General features: G+C 38.3%; 1 protein-coding gene across 1 annotated transcript in view; it reads left to right on the plus strand.

Annotated features, from left to right (window-relative positions):
- Window positions 1-27,332, plus strand: part of LOC120523403 (von Willebrand factor A domain-containing protein 3B-like) — a 221,403-nt gene that overhangs the window by 187,133 nt on the left and 6,938 nt on the right. The window contains exons 31-33 of the mRNA XM_039744685.1: window positions 12,831-12,950; window positions 16,938-17,059; window positions 22,340-22,432. Of these exons, the coding sequence (XP_039600619.1) occupies window positions 12,831-12,950; window positions 16,938-17,059; window positions 22,340-22,432 (335 nt within the window). The remainder of the gene's footprint in view (window positions 1-12,830; window positions 12,951-16,937; window positions 17,060-22,339; window positions 22,433-27,332) is intronic.

Consider the following 27,332-nt stretch of genomic DNA (forward strand, 5'->3'; position numbering starts at 1 on the left):
ATGCTCAAAAAATGTTTTGTCTCACTCCCATTTCTTCTTGTTGCATGTTGAAGCTCTACTTGGAACCTTGTTAGGATCCAACCATGCAAAATATGATTTTTTGCCATTTTTCAAGTGGTCTTAAACTTTTGATCGGAACTGTATATATATCTATACTAATAAAGCCCTCACTGACTGACTGACTCACTCATCACTAATTCTCCAACTTCCTGTGTAGGTAGAAGGCTAAAATTTGGCAGGCTCATTCCTTACAGCTTACTTACAAAAGTTAAGCAGGTTTCATTTCGAAATTATACGCATAATGGTCATAACTGGAACCTGTTTTTCTCCATATACTGTAATGGACTTTAGCTCGATGGCCGTGGAGGGCGGAGCTGCATCTCACATCATCACGCCTCCCACGTAATGACGTCAACTGACTGTGAACGCAGTACGTAGAAAAGAAGGAAGAGCTCCCAAAGAGCTGAACAAAACGCATACAAGCTTATTCATAAGTGCAGCTACTGCAGAAACAAAGCACGGTGTAAACCGTAAGTTTAAATTAAGTTTATGGACACGCTCCCGCTGCCGTTTGTCATGCCTTCGTTGAATACTTTATTAGCGAGATACAAGTTTAATGAGAAGACACGAGGTATAAATGAGACTTTGGATCACTTTGTAACGGAGTTAAAATTGCTGTAGCGAAACTTTAAGTGCCGGGTCTTAGCTAACATTAAATGAAGCCGTGGACATCGCAACATCACACAAGAGAGCAGCTCACGTGAACTAACTAAACGCAGTACGAGTGATCACTTCCATGCATCAAACCTGTTCAAAAAACGCATTACACAATTGACAAGGTAGGAAAAGAATATGCTCTGAGCTGAGCTCCACGGCTAATGCGGTCTTGCGTAGGCAACTTTGTCACGCTGCCACCAAATACTCACAGAAAAATCCACAAGTTAATACACACGCTGTCTCTAGAGTTTCTCCACAGTCAATTTATTCCTCGCATGCCCGTTATACCCTCTGATATCCCATTTCAATTCAGATGCCTCCAATTTCCAGCAAGGCTCTGCTTCGCGATGACAAGTAATAAGTCTCAGGGACAGACGCTACAAAAAGTTTGCCATTGATTTCAGGCAAGATTGCTTTTCTCCTGGACAACTATACGCTGCATTCTCAAGAGTGAGCTCACACAGCTTCGTCATATTACAACTGGACTGCTGAACTGACAACGTGCTATATAAAGAGAACTATAACAATCGTAATAAACGAACAATAAAACAGCGGAGAACCCGTGGATTAAATAAAAAGGCAGCTTTCTTGGCGAAGCAAGGGAAAACGATGGCCTTATATGTCGTTCGTTTATAAAACAGCGGAGAAGCTGTGTAAAGGCTGCTTCACAAAAAACCAGCGGAGCACCTTATATGAGCAGGCAGTCAGCTAAAGAGGGGAATCGATAAATAACTATAATCATATTAAATGAACAAAAAATAGCATGCAAGCCGCGGATTAAATAAAGGAGATGGGTACCTAAACAGTACAGTTAGTCTCAAATAGCTACACAATAACTGTAGCAATCGTATTAAACGAACAATAAAACAGTACAGAACCGCGAAGCAAAGAGAAACGATGGCCTCATATGGCGTTCGTTTATAAAGCAGCGGAGATGCAGTGTGAAGGCAGCTACACAAAAAAACAGCAGAGCGCCACACTCTGAATGTATTCCTCACATCACTGTTATAACCTCTGATCTCCCATTTCAATTCAAATGCCTTCAATTTCCAGTAAGGCTCTGCTTCGCGATGACAATTAATAAGTCTTAGGGACAGACCCTACAAAAGGTTGCCATTGATTTGAGGCAATATTGCTTTTCTCCTCGACAACTAACTATATGTTGCATTCTCAAAAGTAAGCTCAGTGCACAGCTTGGTCATATTACATCCGGAGTGCTGAACTGACAACATGGTATACAAAGGTTGCTGCGAAGCGCGGGGATTTTGCTATATACAGTATATATATATGTATATATATGTGGATATGTATATATTTATGTGTGTATATATGTGGATATGTATATATATGTAGATCTGTATATATATGTTTATATATGTGTGTGTGTATATCTATATATATATATATATATATATACATACATACAACACATACATACAGATATATATACATATATACACACACATACATATATATATATGTATGTGTGTGTGTGTGTATATATATGTATATTTATCTGTATGTGTATATCTATATATGTGTGTGTGTGTGTATGTATGTGTGTATATGTATGTGTATATATATGTTGATATGTGTATATATATATGTAGATGTGTGTATATGTAGATATGTGTATATGTATATATGTTTATATGTGTGTGTGTCTGTGTATATATATATGACAGCAACACTCATAGCAGTGACAAAACAATTACATTGACAATCATGTTACGTTATTTTTAAAATGTTTCCTTTTCTTTTCATAACTTCTTTAACACACTATTTCTCCGCCAAGCGTGGGTATTTTGTATAGTATATATATATATATATATATATATATATATATATATATATATATAAAATATATAAATTATATATATATAAATATATGCAACATCGCATGGACATCGGGAACAGTGCCTCTGGATTGGCAGACCAGGGTGGTGGTCCCCCTCTTTAAAAAGGGGGACCGGAGGGTGTGTTCCAACTATAGAGGGATCACACTCCTCAGCCTCCCTGGAAAAGTCTATTCGGGGGTTCTGGAGAGGAGGGTCCGTCGGATAGTCGAACCTCGGATTCAGGTGGAACAGTGTGGTTTTCGTCCCTGGTCGCGGAACAGTGGACCAGCTCTTCACCCTTAGCAGAGTCCTGGAGGGTGCATGGGAGTTTGCCCGACCAATCTAAATGTGTTTCGTGGACTTGGAAAAGGCGTTCGACCGTGTCCCTCGGGGAATCCTGTGGGGGGTGCTCCGGGAGTATGGGGTACCGGACCCCCTGATAAGAGCTGTTCGGTCCCTCTAAAACCGGTGTCAGAGCTTGGTCCGCATTGCCGGCAGTAAGTCGAGCCCGTTTCCAGTGAGAGTTGGACTCCACCAGGGCTGCCCTTTGTCACCGATTCTGTTCATAACTTTTCTGGATAGAACTTCTAGGCACAGCCAGAGTGTTGAAGGGGTCCGGTTTGGTGGACTCAGGATTGGGTCACTGCTTTTTGCAGATGATGTTGTCCTGTTTGCTTCATCAGGAAATGATCTTCAGCTCTCTCTGGATCGGTTCGCAGCTGAGTGTGAAGCGGCTGGGATGAGAATCAGCACCTCCAAATCCGAGAGTATGGTCCTCAGCCGGAAAAGGGTGGAGTGCCCTCTCAGGGTTGGAGGAGAGATCCTGCCCCAGGTGGAGGAGTTCAAGTATCTCGGGGTCTTGTTCACGAGTGAGGGAAGAATGGAGCGTGAGGTCGACAGGCAGATCGGTGCGGCATCCGCAGTGATGCGGGCTCTGCATCGGTCTGTCATGGTGAAAAAGGAGCTGAGCCGTAAGGCAAAGCTCTCAATTTACCAGTCGATCTACGCTCCTACCCTCACCTATGGTCATGAGCTATGGGTAGTGACCGAAAGAACGAGATCGCGAATACAAGCGGCTGAAATGAGTTTCCTCCGCAGGGTGTCTGGGCTTTCCCTTAAAGATAGGGTGAGAAGCTCAGTCATCCGGGAGGGGCTCAGAGTAGAGCTGCCGCTCCTCCGCATCGAGAGGAGTCAGATGAGATGGCTCGGGCATCTGATCAGGATGCCTCCTGGACGCTTCCCTGGTGAGGTGTTCCGGGCACGTCCAACTGGGAGGAGGCCCCGGGGAAGACCCAGGACATGCTGGAGGGACTATGTCTCCCAGCTGGCCTGGGAACACCTTGGGATTCTCCTGGAAGAGCTGGAAGAAGTGGCCGGGGAGAGGGAAGTCTGGGCCTCTCTGCTTAAGCTGCTGCCCCCACGACCCGACCTCAAATAATATATATATATATAGTATATAATATATACATCTCCAAGGGTGGCATGTTGGCGCAGTGGTAGTGCTGCTTCCTTGCAGCATGCAGTTTGTATGTTCTTACTTTGTCTGCGTAATGTTCCTTTAGGTGCTCTGGGTTACTCCCACTGTCCAATGACCTGCAGGTTAGGTAAACTGGTGATGCTAAATTGGCCTAGTGTGTGGTGGGTGTGTGTGTATGTATGTGTGTGTGTTTACCTAGCAATAGGCTGATGCCCTGTCCATAGTTTGCTCTTTGGTGTCTATGTTAGCTAGGATAGGCTCCAGTCCCCAACACAAACCTGGTCTAGATTGAAAATGACATGACGTATCCAGTCCATTTCTTTGCCAATGATCATTTTCCACAACTTTTTAACAATATCCAGTTAGCAGGGGCCTAGGTTTTTTCTAGAGTTACATTTGGTATAATTTCTTGCATTAAAATTTGCTGCATTTGTCCAGGTCACACTACCATTGATGGTCTTTGAAACCATGACACTGTTCTCTCTCATTTATTTTCAATGGTTAGAAAATCATACCAGATTTTGTACTGCATGCCTTCTGGCACTGGACAGAAGAACATTTTCTGACGATTACTGGTACTAGCCTTCCATGAGTTATGTATAGCACCTCTAATAAATGGTACTGTGCATTTAAGAAATTACCTTTCTGTTTTCTGCTGGTCTTGTTTAGTTAAAATGATTGGCAGAGGAGTTTTCTAAATTGTAATGTGGTTTCCTCTTTGTTTATAATATCCCCTTCACATTTTCGCTTTCTTCCATATCTCTCGGTATCATTTCTGCTCCTGGAAATTAATGTGTGAGATTTATAAAATATAAGTGATACTTTACAGACACCTGGAATCATGCTGTCATATAATTAATGCTAGCTTGTGAATACTTGCCTTCAGTACATTTTTAATTAATCCCAAAGCATTTGTATATTTCCACTGAGAAGTACCTAGGATTAAAGTATGTGCTAGGTTCTTTAAAGACAAGGGGCATATTAGTGCTAGTGAGGTCCTTCATAGTGAAGACAGATGCACCTTGGTGTTTATTTGCTCACAGCTAGTCTACACTGAGTTAGTCCCCAAATACAGTATCTGTTATGTTTGCATATGGGCATGTTAAATGCTTTTCTGAACTTTCCTAATAGATTTAGGGAGAAAATTATAACAACTAAAGGCTTCTCCTTCAGAAAAGTTATTACTTTTCAGTTACAATAATAACAATGGTATAATACGTTTGGCTTTACCCTAACTATTAAATTACATATGAAAGTAGGTGTACTTATGGTTTGTTGTAGGCAAATGTTCCTTTGTTTTTTTGTCCTTTTCTTGGTCAGTTTTCTCCAGCACATGGAAAAATCTTCAATGTGCTTTTCTTTCTTTGCTCAGGAACTCTTCTCCTTCTCTGCCTCGATCCTTCTCTTTGCAGGTGGTACTGCAATTTACTCTTCAAGTTTTTTTTTACATTCAGTGCCCTCAGTTGCTAGCAAAATTGCACCGGCCAGGGAAGCTGGTGATCAATAAGCTCCCATTGTTGGCCAGATGAACGCATGGCCTTTATGTAGGTTTCTCTCTTGCTCGAGCACTTGCTTTCCTTGGTAAGATTTGAACTCATGGTCCACTCCAATACAGTGTTATCTTATACCCTTCCAGTCCTGCACTGGTTGACCTTTGGAATAAAAGGGATTGCTCTAGCCTTTGTTACATCCCAGATTTTAGGCTGTGCAAGGATATTTAAAGGAAGGATCAGTTGTTCAGCCATTGGTTTCTTGGGTGCACATCTTTTTTGATTGATTATTAGAACAATGTCTAGGGTGTTATTTGGCCTGTGAGTGATTATTTTATCAGAATGCCAATCAAAGAGAAGGCCAATCTAGAAAAAAGCTGTTATTTGTGTCCAAGTCCATGTTTTTATAGCTTGCATATTTGCTGCCCAGTAATAAAACTGAAAGTTAGGTAGAGCCATGCACCTTCTGCCTTAGGTCTTTGTAGGGTCACCCTTTGAATGTGTGGATGTGTTGAATACTATTAGGTTATGGTTGAATCTAATTTCTTAAAAAATAATCTATTGATGTATATTGGAATGTTTTGAAATAAAAAGAGAAGCTTACAGTAGGAAGGATATTCATCTTAACAATGTTAATTCTTCCAGCTAAAGTGAGATGAAGGGTTGACCATCCATTCAAATCTTGCTTAATTTATTCCATACAGACAGCAAAATTTTGTTGATAAAGAACTTTATGTTGACTTGTGATGTTTACCCCTAAATATTTAAACTGATCTGCAATGATAACAGGGAAGGTGTCCAATCTAATATTGTGTGATTGAGAATTCACTGAAAAGAGCACACTTTTATACAAATTAATTCTGAGACCAGAAATCTTTTGAAATTCTGTAAGTGCTGTTAAGACTGCAGGCACAGTATTTTGTGGGTCTAATATATACAGTTCCATATCACCTGCATACAGAGAAATTTTCTGTTCAAGTCCTTCTGTGATAATCACCTTTATCTCATAAGCATTTCAACAGTGAATTGCGAGTGGCTCAATGGCGATTGCAAAAAGCAGCAAATAGATGGTAATTTCCGGAGTGTGGGACAAAAAAGTTTTATTTACACCTGCTGATTATTCATTGCATTTCACCCCAAAGCAAAGTTACTTGAATTCACTCCATATCATCCCTTACACAGGCTGTTACTTACAAAACAACTTCATTAAAACTAGTGGCTATGATTAGAAAAGACAACACATATACTTCGCTCAGGAACGATACTGCCACGAATCTATAAAAAACATTGATTGCTTCCAACTTATGGTAAACGCATTTCAGAAATTTGGATGGCATACTTCAAGAATTTGGAACCTTTCCCACTTCAGAGCACATTTCGTCTGGTGTCCTTTTGCCCATAATTGAGAACCTGTTATTTAACTATGTAATTTGGAGGGGTAAATGAATGTATGCAATAATAATGAAAAAATAACTTCGACTTCAAGAATAAAGAAATGAAATAAATATAAGAATATAAATAATAAATGTAAATGCAATAAATATACTGATATACTGAATTTTATATATATATATGTATATAATATATATATACACACATATACTCACACACACACGTTTTTTTTAATAAATATAATTATACATTTATATAAATACAGTAAGAATAAATAGTGAAATGATGTTAAGTGTAATTATCATTTGATTTTATAAACAAATTATCCTATTCTGCTTTTAGCTTGTTTTTTTTGATGTAAGGTACTTCAATAGAACTCCTAAAGAGTGCGGATCTTTAAATGTGAAAACATAGTGGTGTTTCTCTTACAAAACCTGGATGCGGTGTTGCATTCTGGTCACATCTTTTCTAAGAGGTAGCTGAGATGCCACTTTCATTTACATTTCATATGACATCAGAAGATTAGCAGCAATCCCATTGCTGCTGCTAATCCTGAAGTCAGAGAGTAAAAAGTGCCTATTTATGTGCACTTCCAAATGAAGGAGAGTCTATGAAGAAACAATAGTCAAGCTACAAAAGTTTCTTCATTGTTCAAAGACCTTTTTAGTAGATTCTGACCGCAACTCTGTTTTGGCCTTTGGTAGTAAGCTTCTCATAGCTTTTATCTTATCATTTGTTAATTATGTATTTAGCAAATGATCCTGATTTTGCCTCTTCCAGCCTTAGGCTTCCAGTCCCTCCAAATAAAACAGACAGAGACTGGTATGAAAGTACAGCACTGTAGGATAGTTTTAAAGAATGTGGAATATTGTATTTTTCATAGTATCCCCACTCTGGTGCCAGCAGTAACAGATTCTATCAAACACTGCAATGAGAAAATATTCTCTAAACCTATGAGACTATGTCCTGATAACTGTTCTCTGCAAAGGATTAACCAAATCAATAGTAAATGAAATGAAAGGAGCAGAAAAGCATTACAGGTTTTACAGTGATTTATAAATATAAAATACATATATAAATATAAAATACCAATTTGGAGTAGTTCAGATTTGAATTGCCATAAGGCTAAGGATACATTTAATTTGTCCATCATTTATAGCAATTATGAATTTACTATTCTGTTTTACATAAATTGATGAAACCACAAAAAGAGGAATCACATTACGATACTGTACATAATTTACTACACTGTTTCTTCAATTCATTCAGTCATTGATTTAAAAAAATCACAGCATTTATGAATGGTTGGATCTTTTTTTTCCATATTTTGTACAGCAACAGCAACATGAATGGATATTATAACAGTTAATAATATCATCTCTGGATGTGTATATTCACAAAATAATATATTTAATTATTTTTGGTTGGCATGCACCTTTTATTATTTCAATTTTAAACACCACAACTTACTTATCAGTTACTAACTCCCTCCTAACAGAAAACAAATATATCCAGGACATGCATGCTTTTAGCTCTGAGCCAAGAAATCGAATTAGTGAGCTCACTTAGGAGATGAGTTTTAATCTGTGATTAACGACATTGGGCTGCAGATTGCAGAACGGATTTCCCAGGTCCCTCTAGGCTGGTTTGGCACTGACAGTGATTGCTGTGACAGTATATAAGCAGACAAAGCAAAGTATAATGAGGTGTCAGATCCATACTTTGTGTAATTCACGGGAGTGTAAAATGAGCCAGAGCCTGATCCTGGCCGAACTGGGCACAAGGCAACCCTTTGACCTTAATCAGTTATAAATATATTCTATAAATAAAAGTACTTAAAGTACATGATTAAAACAAGAACCTTGTCACAGTAGAAGAAAATAATGCACTGCCAATGATATAGTTAATCAAAAAAACATTCACTATGAAGAACTATGGAAGTGTTGAATTATATACCTATATATGGTTCATTAGATCTCCTAATTTAAAAACTTAATTAGGGATTTGTTTACCTTAATGTTACATTTTAATTTGATTCATAATAATGAAGTTTCATTCAGTGGAGCAAAAACAACTAAATAGTAAACTATAATATTCTACACTATACAACCTGTTTAAATAGTTCTAAGTACATGCATTATATAAGTAATAAAGATTGCCTGAGGATGCTGATCAAAGACTGTTACATACAATGAGGGATTTTTTTTAGGTTCATGTCGGGTCTAATCCTTTGTTTTCACAATGGCTCTTCTTTGTTTTCTTAAAGGTGCAGCCATTACATATTTTATAAAAAAAAAAAAACACTTTTTTTGTTGCATACTACAAATATTTTTTGATATTTCATGTACGCTGTGACATCTTCAAGTTATATGGTCTTACTTTAGACAGCTGTTCTATCTATCTATCTATCTATCTATCTATCTATCTATCTATCTATCTATCTATCTATCTATCTATCTCCCTTTCCAGCATGTTGCATCATGACACACCATGTCACAATTTGTGGTCATCTGATGGAATATCACCTGTTGTCCCCCACATTATTCTCAAACCACTGGGTGACCGAGTATTAACAATGCCGTTCCAAGATCTGAGACTGCCTAACTCTCTACATTTGACAGTTATTTACAATTACTGTTTTTAAAACGTATGTAAAGGCCTAACTTTATAACCAGGCTTTTATGTGCCGATTGTATATTTTTGTAATTTTCATTGTTTATTTTATTATCATGAGTAATCTTTGAGTAATTTTCAATGTGTATTTTTTCTGTTGGCCATTATTTTATAGCAGCTTTCATGACTTTTCAGTCCCTAAAACTTTGGGTTTTATTTTGGGTCATAGTCATCAACATTTTGTGGAATAACAAAAACATTTTTCCCCTTTAAGTAAAGCGCTGAAATTTTGCAGGATGGTACATCTAGGGCAGTAGGTACCCACTAAGAAAGGACATTTTATATATTAATATTTAGGGGTAAAAGAAAAGAAAATGATAAACTAAATACCCCCAAATCTCAGAAATTCCTTGAGGATTTGATTGAAATTTGGTAAAACTGATGCAAAAACAAAATGAGGCTACATTTTTTTTATCTGTTGATATTTGTAATTAATATTGCTCTAGTGACTGGGTCATTCTAGCACACCACGTCCTCCGTTTCGTTGGGTGTGTTGGTTTAAGCAAATAAAAGTAATTTATATAAATGAAGTGAAAGGGGAAAAAGTTTGTCAAAAAAGATGTTTAGCAAGTGCTTGCCAGTCACTCTGCCTGTGAGCGCAATCAATTTCATGCCACTGATCCAGTAAGAAAGGTATTTAATATATATAACCCTGCAATCCCATCATCTTATCTACAACTTTGTGCAAAGATTTGCTGTTCCAGATGATTTCATCAGTGCTCACAAAATTTAAATAAGACCAGCAATAAAAAGGCCAGCTCATCAAAGGTAGCAACTGCTGCATTGTTTTTTAATCTCAACCTCTTCAGTATAACATTTTCATTGTTTCGCTGGATTACAGCATTTAGCTTAGAGCAATGTTTCTTAACCTTTATGGCCTTGGGGGCCAGTTTCACCTTTTTAAATCCCCTCTTTGTGAATTGAGTGTGATTGGAAGAGCAAGGAGAACCAGTGCGTTTAGAAGCAGGGAAAAATATCGTACAGTGTTGCTGATTGTTTTAGCTGATCTGTGGATCTGGCACTTGGGACAATAAATCTGAGATAAACTGATAACACTACACTTTTTTATCACTACATAGCCTTGCTTTTTGAAAAAGCCATCACTGTAGTTCAGCTGCATGTTGCCATTGATTTACTAATCAACAATCAGTGTTAAGTGCTTTTTGAAGTAAAAAAATAAATAAATATAAGAATAAAAAACACCACAGCAGATAAACTGATGGACCCAGGCAATGACTGACTAGAATGAAATGTGATTTGTCCTAAACATACGCAACAATATAAGTGAGGCCTCTGAAGAACTGGTCTGCTTTGTGCCTTTCACTGCTAATATTGCTTCCAGCTCCTGATGACTTTATTTTGGAATAAGTGGGTTGAGAAATGATAGAGCATGTTATAACAAGTGCACAGAACAATTGTGTTCATATTTTCATGACCAGTGCTCTATCAGGTGAAGGCTGTTGCTCACAGCTCACCAAGTGAGTCAGCAATGGTGTCTGAAAAACTTACTGCAGTTTCCAGTGAAGTACTTTAGCCAGTTGCTGCCTGGGATTAGATCAAATCTTTCCTGGATTGTACTTTAAAAATGACTAAAAGAGTCTGCAAAATGTATTTTGTGTTGAGTTCAATTATTCTGGGGTCTGGAAACTCTTTGCTTGAATGTTAATGCCTACAATACAAGTAGTTATTCAGTTAACCAAATATATTTAAAGTTCCCATAAACAAATACAGTATGTATAATGATTGCTTTAAATGATTTACTATGTCAAATCAGTGTCTCTCTTTTGTGGGACCTGGTTTGCTTAGCATTTCTGTGACTCAGACCCATATAATAGGCTGTCATGTCTAATTTGGTTTTTGATTTTGTAGTAGGTGGATAATGGAACTAAACTGAATGTATTTTATATGTGCACAGTATTTATCAGCAGTAATTCTAGAAATTGTAATAATACTAGGGGGCTTTGCCCTCTGCTTGCTTCGCTTGCCCAACCCCCTTCTTCCCCACCCAGGGCACGCTACGTGCCAGCCACTTCGCGTCTCTGCCGCTCGCGTTGTAAGGAGATGCAGCTAAGGAGATGCAGTCGCTCCTCTGAAACCCCCTCTTAAACACCGATACAATGGAAAACAAATACTTTTTTTTTACCACCTCTTTGCTCGATCAGCTGGCTTGCTGCTGCTGCTTGTGCCGTGCTGCGTGATCTGCATGTTGCACAGCGCTTCGAACATTTAAAAGCCTGTACAGCAGCTGTCCTCCTTGTCTCAGTGGGACGTTAAAGTGTCTCCGAGAAAATCACATCTCGACTCAAGATTTTTTTTTTATAATAAAGAGATTTTAGTAATGTAAATATATTTTTACAAATATTCGATACATTTATTTCTGTATATATATTTACATTCAATAATGAAACTTGTTCTTTTGTTACAATAATGTGTCGCCTAGGTTACATTTTCAGCCTTGGAACAGATTGTTGGCGTGAATGATATTCATTTTTAGTGTGTCCAGTTGTTGTTCTTTATTTTGCCTTATACAATTTCTTGTATTAGGAATTTGTTAGTTTTCGCATACCACTTGCGGTGAGAGCGCAGGGTCAGCCATTGTACAGCACCCCTGGACCAGTTACAGGTTAAGGGTCTTGCTCAAGGCCCAGCAGAGTAGGATCTCTTTTGGCAGTGACGGGGATTCGAACCGGCAACCTTCTGGATACCAGCACAGATCCTTAGCCTCAGAGCCACCACTCTGCTCAGTTGACTGACTTTAAAAGTTTTTATGTTAAGTAGAGAGGGCAACTGTTAGAAAAGTATCCCTGCTGGAATAATATGTTGGAACTCTTTATCCAAATCTAATTCATTAGCAGTTGTAGTAATCGCACAATGTGCGGCAGGCTGTAAAATTCTTACCAGTGTATCTGACCAGCATGCAGCACATCACTCCTTTTCATTATATTTAGAAACATTCTTCAATGAGGAAACAATAAAATTACCAGTCTGTCAATAATTTTCATAAAGAGTACTCTACTATTGACTGTTTAAAAGTATGTTGTAGACCCATTATATGACTTCAGAATAAACTGAATGAATGAACCATCACTGATATTTATTAGCATTTCAGATGGTTTTATTGAAAGAGTAATTTGCTGTACCAGCTCTCTCAAAAATCTGTCTTTGGAAAGAATCATACATTTTCCAACATATTTGCTTTCTACAAGCAGAGTTCTAATTTTTCTTTTATGTTTCCATTGATAGATTATCTTTCTGCTGAAGATTTACCTGAATATGTACGGAATTCCAGACACAATCTTTCAAAGCTAATGCCTGGTGAGAAAGCAATTTGTCGCTGGCAGTATAATGGATGGTACTATCCAGGTGAGAAAAAGTGATTTCTGATCATATGTGTGATATTCCTCCCTCTCAATTTCTATATGAAATACTAATACTTAAATAATAAATATTTTTTTGCTCCTGACTTTGCTCTGCAGCACTCTATGAGATAACAGGGGATGAAGGATGCATGAATGGATATTTAAAACTACGTGGACTAATATGTGCTACCTGTCAGACAAGTTGAAATCTAAGAATTCAATGTAGACCTCTGCATATTAAGCGCTAGTGTTTGGAATGTATGTTGTAATTTATGTAGTAATAAAATACATTGCATGTTTCACTCCTAACAGATGCTGTATTACAAATATTAGCACTGGCCGTACGAATCCCACACCAACTGTCATATAACAGAGACATAGATACTGGACAGACACACATATACACAGACACTTGTCCTTTTATTAATATGGATTTTATATATTTACCTGCTGCCCCACAGCTTCAGAGACCAGAGGGTTTAATTCCTGGCCTGGTCACAGTCTGTGTGGAGGTTACAATTTCTCTCACTGTCTGTGTGAGTGTTTTGCACATCCTTCAGTTTTATCACACATTTGAAATGGGTGCACTCCAGTTTAATTACTGATGATGCTCTACTGTGGGAGTGGGTGCGTGCACCAGTGGGTCTTCAGGTGGACTGGCCTGCCATTCATGGTTAGTTTGTGCCTTGTACCTGTTGCTGGAGCTAACCTTCTCACAACACTGTAATGGAGAAAGTAAGTGCTGAAAATGGGTAAAATTAGCATATTTTTAAAATTAATGCTACCCTTATAAATTAGAATAGTTTATGGACAATGTCAGAAGTGAGCACTGAGTTTACTTTATAATTACTGTATACTGGTGTATTGTATAGCTACAATGATGAACAGCATTTTGGGAAAGTTTTTACGTCTTATGCATTTTTTTGTATGAAAACTAGTATTACCCCTGTGACTTTATACACTGTAAATTGTATTACTCAAAACACTTTATGTCACCTGTAGGAATATTACGAATATAAGGAATGTCATTTTGACTGCTATATCTGAGAGTAACATATAAAGAACTTTATATACTACTAGACATTAAGCCCGTTACAATAACGGGCGCTAGAACAGTATTGTATAAACATTAGTAGGAACAGTCTACATTAAATGGCAAGGGACCTTGACCTTATTCTGTCTGTTGTCTTAATTTTTTTGTTAAAAATATTTTTGCAAGAAGCCTAAAGCAAAAATAATATTAAAGATAAAATAGAAACGTATATGACAACATAGTAAGTATAATTAATATTGCCTTAGTGTAAAACTTTATAACAATCTGTAATACACAATATCTGAAGAAGATATTTAGGAAAATGTTTTTATTTTTTTACCTCAGGAAATTTTTCAATAAAATTTCATTATAGACAACAATTTGTAAACACTCTTGTTCAGGACCATCTACAACGTTGACAACAACATCTGTAAAACTTCTAACTCTTGATAATGCAACATATAACTGACCGTGGCTGAATACTGGTTCTGGCAAGTAAATGGCAACTATTTTCTAATGTTTTCCCTTGAGCTTTATTAATTGTTATGGCAAAGGCTAATGCAACTGGAAATTGTCGCCTTCTTATGGTAAAGGGTAAATCAGTAGAGGGTAGAGCCAAATCAATACAGGGAATATTCTGACGCTCGTTTTCTTTTTTACAATCAATCTATTTGCTCGTATTTTTCTTTGTCTTTCAGCCTTTCTTTTGTTGATGTTTACTTGTTGAGCTGACCGTTCTTCCAGGAGATGTTGCTTATATACGATTTGAGTGTCTGTGTCTTTTGTCCTACTTGACGTGTCCTTTTTTTGGGTGGCATGTTGTTAGTAGATAGTTAGTTAGTAAACATGCACGGGGCAGTATGTTTGGCGTCTCCCCAGCAATGGATTTTATGTGCACGGCCGCGACTACCCAATCAACACTCTCCCCAGCAATGCTGTCCTTTATTTGCTAATCATGCGCGACCGCGGCTACGCCATTCACTGTGGGCTCAGCTTCCAGTGTGTGTGCGTCCACGGTCTCCCCAGCAATGCTGTCCTTTATTTGCTTATCATGCGCGCGCGCATTCACTGTGGGCTCATTCACTGTGTGCTCAGCTTCCAGTGTGTGTGTGCTTCCAGTGTGTGTGTGTCCACGATGCCGGTCGTGCGTGTCGCACCAAGCCTCGCGCATGTGCACTTCACCAAAAGACACACACACATGGACACCTGGACGCACATAGGGGTTTTATTAAAGAGGATACATTAAGAGGGAGTTTCATGTAGCAATTCTTGTATACAAATGATTTTTGGTGAGGAAAGAATTTTATTTTTGTTTGCATTAAATAGAATTGCTTTTACTTTCTTTCATTTCTTTGAAAGATATGTGTAGCTAAAACTCTTGCTGTAGATCACAGTGCAATAGTAAACCACAGTAAATCTTATCAACATTCTTAAAGTGAAGCACTGCCATATTTAGCTAGGAGGGAATTTGGTAGTAGAAAGTCTCCAGTAATTCCTTCTGCATTTCCTTAAAGACCACACAGATTCTGAGATGCTGGAGTAGTTCTTAATTTTTGTGTAGCTTTTCACTGTGCATGCTTGTCAGTACCTGACCAGCTACAGTACTAAATGTCTTATGAGAAAGCAAACCATAAAGCTGCCCACAGTCATATAATGTATATTTCTAAATATACTTCTCTGATACTATCTTCTGGCATTCATTAAAAATATTACATTTTTTCTTTTGAGCTAATTTTACTGCTTAAACTGCACTTGACCTTTCAACTGAGGAGATAATTTTGTGTTGTTATTGGACTTCCACTTCTGCTTATTACCATATTAACAAAAGTAACAACTTCAATGCATTCTTTCAGACCAGTTGTTAATTTTGAAGCATTTCAGTAACATGACATATCATGATTAAAAGTCACATTTGCTATTCTTCTTCTTAAAGATATTGTGACAGATAGGGGGCGCTGTCGTCCCCTTGAACCCTCAGATCAGACGCCAGACACCAGGTAAAAGTCCAATAATTAATTTTATTCGGACTGTACAGTGCACAAAGCACCCTCCACTCCACAATACTCATAAACAATAAACAAATCAATAATCAAATACACAATCCTCCTCTCCCAGATGCGTTGTCACCCTGCCACCCAACTCAGTTCGCCCGTCTGGGATCTCCCACAGTCTTTTGTAGTCCTTGACCCGGAAGTGTTTCTTTCTCTCTGTCCATGTGGCTGGGAACACTTCCGGGTCAGATAAAAGCTCTTTTTCTTTGTCAGCCCGGAAGCACTTTATTTCTTCCGTCCTCATGATATGGAAGTACTTCTGGGCTATATGGAAAATAAATGTCTCTGGGCCTCCCTGCAGTGTCCCCTGGCGGTCCCGACGTTATCCAGCAGGGCTGTACAGGAAAACTCCAATGTCCATGATCCCCTGCTGGAATTCAGGGCACCTCCATGCTGTAGGAAGGGCTTAATCTGGCAGCCTGGGGGTATTGGCCGGGATGACTGGCCGGCCATATACCACAATATATAAAAGGGGACTGTTGTGTTACCTATTGTGTTTTTTGGTGTAGAAAAACGTCATTTTTAATCTGTTTGTATAAAGATCATATGCTATTTGACTGTTACTTTTTAAAGATGTACTGCTCAAAAACACTAGACAGAAGAATAATCTAAAAGAGGTCAGGTAAAAGTCAAAAACAGTTAACACTTAAGACAAAATGAAGAAGTAGTAGAAGAGACTTAGCCATGATGCTACCTGAACATTTCCTCACCCCTTCCCATACTGGAGAAAAAACATGAGGAGAACATGCAAACTTAGCACAAACAATGACCAGCCCAGGAGTCCAACTGAGAACAGTCTACCAGAACTATTGTGCAAAATTAAGAAGAGGTTCTTCTTTTGCAGAAAAAATATAATGTGTAACTGAAAATATGAAAATGACTGTACAGAATTTTCCATTCCATTTAGGTACTGTTATCCATTTCTGTGGAGACCAGAGTTACTTTGTACAAAATGATGAAGGAGAAATTGAAAGGATCTGGAGAGAGGATATAATTACAGATGTAGATGATGCAAAAAATGAAATAAAGGTAAATACATTTTTCGTTTGGGTTATTTCTAATGCAGTGGGTTAACCAATTTAAGACTTGGTAGAGAGGCTAACTTTGGACAGAGACATGGTATTCAAAATCTGAGGTCTGAGAAGATTCAAGAGAGAGAAAAAAAGGCCTACACTGGTAGTTGAAGAACATACAGGGGGCAATTACTTTTTCACACAGGACCATATAGGTTTGGATTTTTTTTCTTCCTAAATAATAAAAACCATCATTTAAAAACTGCATTTTGTGTTTACATGTGTTATATTTGACTAATGGTTAAATGTGTTTGATGATCAGAAACATTTTGTGTGACAAACATGCAAAAGAATAAGAAATCAGGAAGGGGGCAAATAGTTTTTCACACCACTGTATATATATATGGAGGTGTTAGCAGATTGGTCCAGCAAAAACTGGGCTGTTATAACTGATCAAGTAAACACTTCAAAGGCAACATGAGGGGACAGATAGATCCTGGAGTGCTGGTGGGAAGCCACACAAACAATTCTAGAAAGGTGGGCAGTGCCAGGGAAAGGTTTAACTCTGCTTCCAAAATCCAGAAAACAGGTAGCCAAGAAGATCCTGTGGAGAGCTATCTGTCACTGAGATTGTGAGTGTAAGGATGGAGTTCCTCCAAGGAGACACCAACAGAATTCAGGTGGAACTCCCAAACCCTGTCATTGAACTTAGGTGGGGTTTCAAGACTTCTTTAATAAGCCAGTGCTTTAATAAATCTAGAATCTAAAAGTTGGTTGAGCAAATGGTCACTGGAGGAAAGGGGACATGATTTTGGGGAGAAAATGAAACAGAAATTGAAAATAGGAAAAGAAGGGAGAGTGGAGAAGCCACTTACCTTGATAGATAAGACAAAGGTCCGATTAGCTAAGCCAGCTGTTCTTGCTTTTCTTTCTTTTGAACAGTTTGTGCTTTCCTTTTTTAAATTTAGTTTGGATTTTCTGGACCCACTGTAATGTCATTCTAGGTAAGCATAACCAAGAAGGAACATAATTTTCAATGATGTTTAATTGATCAAGTATATTTGTTTTCTTGCAGCCCTAAAAAAAGGGACTCCTACATCTGATAACACCGTCTTTATCTGCTGGCTATAATTTTAATTGAAAATTTAAATTTGTGTTTGTTTCGGAACACCAGTGGACAGGAAGAATGAAAGGTTTAAAAGAGAAAAACATATATTTCAAATTTTTTTGTTTAGTTAGTAGATAATTGATTTAAGTACATTATTTAAATCATCCAGTTATTTAACACTAGAGGGGTTGACTCATCAATAACATAAATGCGATATACATTTTGTCATTTTAAGCCTTAAATGTACTTTCCTTTAGATTCTAACTATGTTGTTTAGTTTGCATCTCATGAAGTTTAAGGATATCAGTTGGATTTTCATTGATTCCTTGGAGAATTCTGAAAAACTGGATTAGGTCCCTACAAACCTTTCTTCACTCAAGACTGAAGATGGCAAATTCCCTTGCTTCCAAGGATTTGTCTTGCACCAATGCTTTTTTGCAGTCTTTTGACAAGAACTGCACACAGTACAGATGCTGATTTGCTTGTGCATTGCAGAACTAATGCTAAACCTCCCTTGACAGATGCTTTGTTGTGTTAAAGATGTAGCCTTCCATATTCCAAAACTGGCTTGTGTGCTTTGTTTTTAGGATTTAAAAGGTGTTGAAAGTTAATTTTGTTTACATTTTTTGGTGTCGATTCCACATTAAATTTGTGATTCAGTGTGCATTCACTTCATGATTTATATATTAATTTTATAATTATCATACAGTACTTTAATTATGTAAACTCCTGCCATAATTAGACCTATTAGAATATGTAAATCAAATTAAATAGCCCCCTCCATTTAGAGTTCACTTAAAAGCATGTGTAAATAAGAAGAATTTCAGAGAATGTGAAATGGAGGCCCTGCTCAGTGAAGTGAAGTGGAGGCAAGGAAAAATGTATTATTTGACGGCTTAAGCAGCGGTATAAGCAACAAAAGGAAATTGACAGAGTGGTGGAGGCACTTAAATGTTCAAGTTCAGAAAGTCCCGCAGTGCCCGAAATAAAAAAGAAGTGGTCACATATCCAACTCGATGTGAAAATGTGAGTTGTAGCCCACTGTTTGAAAAAGAAGATCAATGTTGAGATTAAAGTCGAAATTTCCACTTTAAAGTTGTAGATTATTTTGTCATTAAAGTAGAACGTCATAAACTTCACCACGACGGACTGTTGCAGAGCCCGCATTAACTGTGGATGCCGCACCAATCTGTCTGTCAACCTCCTACTCCATTCTTTCCTCACTCGTGAACAAGACCCTGAGATACTTGAACTCTTCCACTTGAGGCAGTAATGTGTTCCCAACCCAGAGAGAGCATTCCACCCTTTTTCAGCTGAGAACCATGGCCTCAGATTTAAAACGTCTGCAATAAATATCCATCCATCCATTATCCAACCCGCTATATCCTAACTACAAGGTCACGGGGGTCTGCTGGAGCCAATCCCAGCCAACACAGGGTACAAGGCAGGAAACAAACCTTGGGCAGGGCGCCATCCCACCGCAGGGCATGCACAAACACACACACCAAGCACACACTAGGGACAATTTAGAATTTGAATTAAATATTCCATAATGAGTACTCTAGCAATAAATACTTTAAAATCTCAATTATAAAACATTCCTAGGCAGCAGGTTTGGCTCCTTAGCAAGTCAAACTCAACTATCCTTCCCTCTCCCTCTCCCTCTCTCTCTCTGTCTCCTTAGCTTATCCCAGTGGGTCCTCCCAGCTGGAGGCGATACCAACTGCTGAAGTCACATTTACCCAACTCCCATCCTGCGTAGGCCAAGACACATATATTTGGCTGCTCCAGCAGTGCTTCACGGATGTCTGGGAGGGTTTAGCCACATCTCTGCTCCAGCACAGTTGCTGAGATAAAAAATGCATCGCATGTGATGCTGAAAAAAGGCAGTTCAGATCTGCACATTGATTGCTCTGTCATGGGGCTCACCCACACTGCCTCCTCTCCTCCTGTGCACTTACTTTCTCTCCCGAATTTTGCCTTAACGTTTCTTTTCCAACCGACCTCCCCCATTTCACTTGAATTCCTCTTTTTAGGAATTGGTGGGTGTAGGCGCTTAATTACACAATGCTAATGAGGCAATCAGCCACACTGTGCATGTCTGCAGGTGAATGTGCACTCTGACAACCACCTCATCAACACGCTGCAGATGCTCCACCATCTGCCCCCCAGCCCTGAACTTGACTGCACTGTTAATTCTAAAAACGTTCAATGCCACGGACCTCGCTTCATGACACACTTCTGTTTACTTTACAAGGTGCATGCAGACATTACTTAACTGTTGGCTCGAGACAGTTTGGGCAATGAAGTAATAATTTTCCTTGAATATGTTTTCATTGTACTCTTCTGTCTTTTCATCAGCAGTTTTGCTATCACTCATAAAGGTGAATACTTCTTTGCTGAAAATATATCTTATTTAAGTAAACAATATAGTGTTATTTAAAGTATTAGAATTTAGAGTAACAAACTCCAATCAACAAGTCACCTTGTTGCTATCTTAACTCACAATGACTCAGATATACATGTATATTGTTTTTCCTATGCTGACCCTTTGAGCTTTAATTTTTGACATGTATTGCCATTCCTTCTCTCTTTGGCTATCTTGTTCATGTTTCTGCCTCTTGGGTAAATAGGTCAGGGCTATTTGCTGGTGCAAAGTGGGCAATGTACTGTATATCATTTAAGGGGCTTCTCTGGATGTCCCAATCTTAGAGACGCTATTTCTGTGTGGGTGGCAGATTTATCATCCATGCTACAGGAACTGAGAGTGGAGGGAATTAGAATGCTGATATACGGAAGGTTGCTGGTTTAAATCCTGTTACTGCCAGAAGGGATTCTACTCCATTGAGCTCTTGAGCAAAGCCCTCAACCTGCAATTTATCCAGGGGCACTGTACAATGGCTGACTCTGCACTCTGACCCCAAGGGGTATGCGATAACTACATTTTGTTGTACCTGTACAATGACATGGGGTCTTTCAGGTCTTTAGTCTTCAGACACACTCTCCCGGGAGACCCAGCCATGGGTGATCATCCCTCGACTTGTAAAGGGGCACATTATTCCACAGATCCCCCCTCTTGGATCCATAGCAATCACAAGGCCTTTTCCACAACCTTCTAGGATGTTCTCGCTGGCTCTTCTGCACTGCAGATTTTTTAACTCCAAGTAGTTTGAGAGTTCGCTGTAACAAATGGCATACAAAGCCCTGGAACCCAACTTCAGCTGGCATACAGTTGAGCTTTGAATAAAATATGTAGTTATTTACATCATTTGCACAGAATTAAATGTGTCTTTTGGTGTTTTTTCCATGTTTTCTTCATTTTTTGTAATGTTCTGGAGTTTTTTCTTTTTCAATATTGATTTTGAAGTTATTTGTTGTATAGGTTTTGTAGATTGTATGTATGCTACTTTCGTAAAGCAAAATTAAATACATTTAAAACAAAAACTTGTTTTCTGGAGAACATTCAGACCATCCAGCTTTGCACTGAAGAGGTCCAGCTGGGAACTGAACCAGGATTCCAGTACCATGTTTAATGTTATTAAGCTTTATTTGTGGTTACAATTAATTGGTATAATGCACAGAGTTAATTATGTTGTTCATCTCCCTTAAATCAATGATTGGGTTTTACCATATTCCTTTACAAAAATATAACATGGATTTGTCTTTTCCTGCCATACAAATGTTTTATTTATGAAACTGCTCCATTCATCTTTTAAAACTCCCAACAATGAAAATCTGCCATAGATTTGTTAAAATGCATTTTTTTAAAGCTTTGATTGCAAGCACTTGTTGAAAATTCTACTATGCATCAAATCACCCAAGCAATACTTAACAATCACAGACTGTTTTCATAAGAACACTCATCCTGGGTTTTTTTTTTATTCTAATGAGTTCTTTCTGACAGAAATTTGCTGTGAGCTAGTATATCTGAAAATGTCATTTGATCAATTATGCTGTGTAGTTTTAAAGAATGACAGTGACCCTAAGGTTATTATAGAAATATCTGAGGGAATACAATGGCTTTTGTTACTCTTACAATGTGTCTGTGTTATATCCAGTGTTGCTGCTTTTCTCTTACCCATGATGATAATATAAAAATAACATTTTTTCAGACACATTCTTGTATATATGAATTGGTTTTGCATTGATTAAAAGTAAGCTGACAAATCTGTGATATTTATTTTGTAGAAAGATGATCCTGTGATTAGTCTCCATCCATTATATCCGGACTGCTATTGCCCTGGAGTGATCCTCAAGGTCTTACCAGACTTAAGGCTTGAGGTGAGCAGAAATAAAATGTTAGTCATAGCTTATTTTCAAAAAACCCAAGGATTTCTTTTAATAATAATAATAATAATAATAATACATTTAATTTATATACAGTAGTACCTTTCCCATGCTCAAGGCACTTCACAGAGTTTAAGAAAGAACGGCAGGGTATACAGCATATAGCATTGTACTAAACCAGATAAATAAATAAAGAAGATTAAGACAGTAAATTCAGAGAAAGCCAAACAGACAACAGAATTGATGGTCTAACACACACATACCGTTTACATGAGCATCTTGACAGAGAGGTAAACTGAGAGAAGGAGAATGAAGTCAAGTAGAGCTAAAAGCCTTCCTGAACAGAAGAGTTTTGAGTTGTTTTTTAAAAGAATTCATGGAGTCAGCTGACCTGATTAATTTCGGTAGGTCATTCCAGAGTCTGGGCTATACAGCTGAAGGCCCTGTCACCCATGGAGTGTAGATTAGTGTGGGACACAACAAGATTGCCAGAATCAGAGGACCTTAGTGGGCGGGCAGGGACATAGTGATGGAGAAGGTCACTGATGTAGTTTGGCGTGAGGTTGTTTAAGGCTTTGTAGGTTATTAGTAGGATTTTATAGGAAGCCAGTGAAGGCAGAGCAGGATGGGTGTGATGTGCTCGCTGCTGCTGGTTCAAGTAAGGACTCTTGCAGTTGAGTTTTGAATAAGCTGGAGCTGTGATATAAGATTAGAAGGGGCATCTGCCAGTAGGGAATTATGATAAATTGATGTGGGATGTGATAAAAGCATGGACAAGTTTCTCAGCGTTAGAAAAGGAGAGGAAGGAGCAAACACGGGGTATGTTACGGAGGTGAAAGTAAGAAAGTTTCTTAATGTGATTTATGTGGGCGGAATAAGAAAGGGAGGAATCAAAAATGACACCAAGATTCTTAGCAGTAAAGGCAGGTCTGATGAGATCTCCGCCAAGATGGACTGGGAAGGATCTCATTTTTATTAAGTTGTACTTTAGTCCCAATTTGCAGGAGTTCAGTTTTGTTGCAATTTAAATTTAAAGAGTTCTGCTCCATCCAGGTTTTGATTTCACTAAGGCAGGTTGTGAGCTGAGAAAGCTCTGATGAAGTTTCACTTTTAACATTGAAATAGAGCTGAGTATCTTCTGCATAAAAATGATAACCCAGTCCACAGCTACGAATAATATGGCTAAAGGGAAGCATATAAATACAGTCGAGAATAGCCGATGACAGAGCCCTGAGGTACTACTCGTGTGACTGGAGCTGAGATGGATCTGCTGTTGCCAAGACTAACAAACTCTTGCCTATATGTCAGATACAACCTGAACCACTGGAGGGCAGTGCCAGAGATACACAGCATGTTCTCCATTCTAGACAGTAGAATGTCATGTCTGACAGTGTCAAAGGCTTCACTGAGGTCTAACAGATTTATGCTGGTTTGTCCAGAGTCTGCTGCCATAAGCAAATCATTGGTTACCCGTAGCAGAGCAGTTTCACAGCTGTGATGCGCTCTGAAACCAGACTGAAAGGGTTCCATCAAATTATTAGAGGTAGTTGGTGAATTGGGAAGCTACAACATGCTCAAGACTTTTGACAGAAAAGGTAAGTGGGAAATAGGCCAAATATTGTTAAGATTGTCAGAATCAAAACCAGACTTTTTAACATTAGGGTTGCAGAAGCGATTTTAAAAGTGAGCGGCACAAAGCCAGTGTCAAGGGATTAGTTTATTATTGTTGTAATAGTTGGGATTATGGCAAGAAGGCAGGATTAAAGTAGTGTGGTGGGGATGGGGTCCAGTACACAAGTAGTCGGCCTTATCTTACAAAGCAGGTCATTAACAAAAGCAGATGTGACTGGTGAGAACTTAAGAGAAGGAGCTGGATGGAGTGGGAAGACAGGGAAGGATATACAGTAAATAGATGATGGATTTATGTTAGTTGAATTATTTAGATCTTTAATTTTGTTACAAAAAAAAGTGGAGGAATTTCTCACAGACCTCAGTAGAAGAGGTAGTTGGGCCAAACGTGGGTTGGAGTAGTTTATTAACTACAGAGAACAAAACCCTTGGGTTATCGTGGCCACTTACTATTATTCTGCCATAATGGATGTTCTTGGAAGAAGTTAATGCTTCTCTGTAAGCTCTCTGGTGGTCAGAGAAAGCCTGGATGTGCACAGTGAGGCCAGACTTACGTGACATTATCTTCAGGTGACGGCCAGCTGCTTTCATAGATCACAATTCTGAATTATACCAAATTTTTCTTGCTAATGATGACCTCTGTTTTTTGATTTAAGGATATTAAGCATAAGGTACAAACTATCCATTGATCCATTTTCTAATTTTTTTTTTTTTTTTAAGTGCATGGGACACAAAACTACAGCCGCAATAAAAGAACACTGTTACACTGGGGCGATTAATAAAGACACCATTTGAAAATGAATCTGTGTCTTGGGACTGTTAAGCAAACAAGGGAGAACATTCAGACTACACCTAGAAGAAGGGCACCAGCCTGAAATCAGGCCTAGGCCAGGGCTGTTAGTTGGAAATCATGCCTGCTTTGTCATCCCCTCATATAAACCTCCTTTGCTTCATTCAAAAGAAAAGATATATACAGTATATATAAATATATATATATACTGTATATATGTACAATGTTTTTAGTTTTATTTTATCAACATGCACAATGCCCCTAGTTCTGTTTTATGAGTCATTTTCTGTCCAGAAATTGGATTGTACTGTGCTTAGTCAATAACATTGACTATGGTAGCTTAATAATAGAAATGTTGACTTTTTATGTTAAAATGGCTTGGCTCACAAAAATCATAAAAGTGAGTTACATTTAATTAGTGTTTCTTAAAATAGATTAGATATACAAGATAGCTTTAATAGTGTTATGAGATTTTAGTTTAGATGAATAGACTGGCCTATTATTTGGAGTTATCTACCTAAAATACATATATATTTTTGATGATTATAACATTCTGATTGATTTAAATAACTGCTCCTTTGTATTAGTGAAATGCTACATTTACAATAAACTGTCAATGGCCATTGCAGTTTTATTATTTTGCGCAATATGTTATCATGGTATCAATAATACTGAAAAAAAACAGGCAAAACAGCTTCTTGTTTTCAGCTACATCTGGATAAAAAGAGAATTTTCAGATTTACAACTAAAAAAAATATTTTTGAATATCTACTGCAATACAGTAGTTATTACACAAGTGCATTTATGTCATAAATTGGGCATTAATCAAAAATTGCAGTTCCCCATATTTTGCTCAGTGAGTTGCAGAACTTAAGACTACAAAACATTCAATGCTAAAAGCCTACATGTTAATGGATTTAATCCTTAAAAGAAGATCCTGACTCACTTTAAAGAGCTGGCAACTGCATTGCAGCTATAGCCCCCCTGTATTTCTTTCATCTTAGATATTTTTTATTTTTCGTTGTGCAGATGTTTTGTAGTTGAAATGCAAAAGACAGCAAGATGAAATGATAAGCTAACCCTGGTTTTAGCTGCTGGACTAGCTGGCCTGGCCTTTTATTCCTCTGCCATTATATTCTTTTACAGCACTTTCCTTATATTCCTTCTGTCCAATTTGAGCATGGGGACATCAAATGTTGGGGTGCAGTGGCCTAGGTGCTGCATTTGAAACCCCAAAATATCGGTTTACTTCCTGTTTGTGACTGTGTGACCCTGAACAACTCCCTTAAACTGCCTTTACTCCACCTGTAAAACAAATATATAAACAGTTATAAGGTATCCTAATAATGCAGGTCACCTTGGTTAAATCTGTCAGCCAAATGTGTATTAATAAACTCAAGATAAAAATTTGTAATGGTTTCTTACCAAATTGGACTGAAATTCACACCAGTTACGTTTGCTGGCTTTCACACAGTCAGGTTATTGAACTCAAATGGGACTCGTCCAATCTGAAATAAAATTCTTTACTGATAAGTAAACATGACTCCATCACTGAGAAAACAAGTTTGAACACCGAGCAGCATTTACAGAAAACACCTGATGAATAGTCTGCATTTCTTCTTGTAGCCTACATGTTCGCCCAACACTTTCCTTGCACGGTACCTTGATGTACTGTTGTGGTCATCGGACACCTCATGGTTGGTTCCTACTTGGCACCCAATGCCGCTAGGACAGGCCATTGCTTCTCTTGACCCCAATCAAAAAGGTTAGCTGGATGATTTTAATGCTACAAGGAACTAGTGAGATGTGTTTTCTAAAATAATATTTATTAGGTTTGAAAAATGCTCACACAGTAGATTAAGAACATATTCAGACCATTTCACTTTATGCACAATTTATTGTTTTGTAGATGTAATTTTAAGTTGAAATGGGATCCAAGGGGTCCAAATTATTTCTGGATCTACTATATGTGTGAAATATGAAATTTGTGCTCCCTAAACCAGATGTGTTTACTAGTAAAGTTAAAGAAACATACTTGCTACACTTAATAAAATAAATATACCCTATATACTGTGAACGCTGGCCTGGACACAGACAGACGGACAACATAGTTTCACCCAACACACTGTTTATTTACACTATATACAATCATTATGTGCACTCAGCCCCGTACATCTTGCACCGATTCCCCCAAAGTCCGGGGATCACAGTTCTGTGCCTTTCTTCTGGCCGCCTCCAGTCCTCTCCCCAGCTCTGTCTTGCTACCTCCCGACATCCACCAATGACTGGAGGGAGGCGGCCCCTCTTATAGGAACCCGGATGGACTCCAGCTGCTTCCCGGCAATTAGTCTTGGCCACACCCCTGTGTGGCAGAAGTACCAGCTGTGCACCCGGAAGCCGTCCGGGTGTCCCCCCGGCACTTCCTGGTGTGGCGGAAGTGCCGCGCTCCCGGGATGATAAGGCACTGGGGCGCCA

This window comes from Polypterus senegalus, chromosome 2 (genome assembly GCF_016835505.1).
Source record: "Polypterus senegalus isolate Bchr_013 chromosome 2, ASM1683550v1, whole genome shotgun sequence".
NCBI classification, from domain to species: domain Eukaryota; kingdom Metazoa; phylum Chordata; class Cladistia; order Polypteriformes; family Polypteridae; genus Polypterus; species Polypterus senegalus.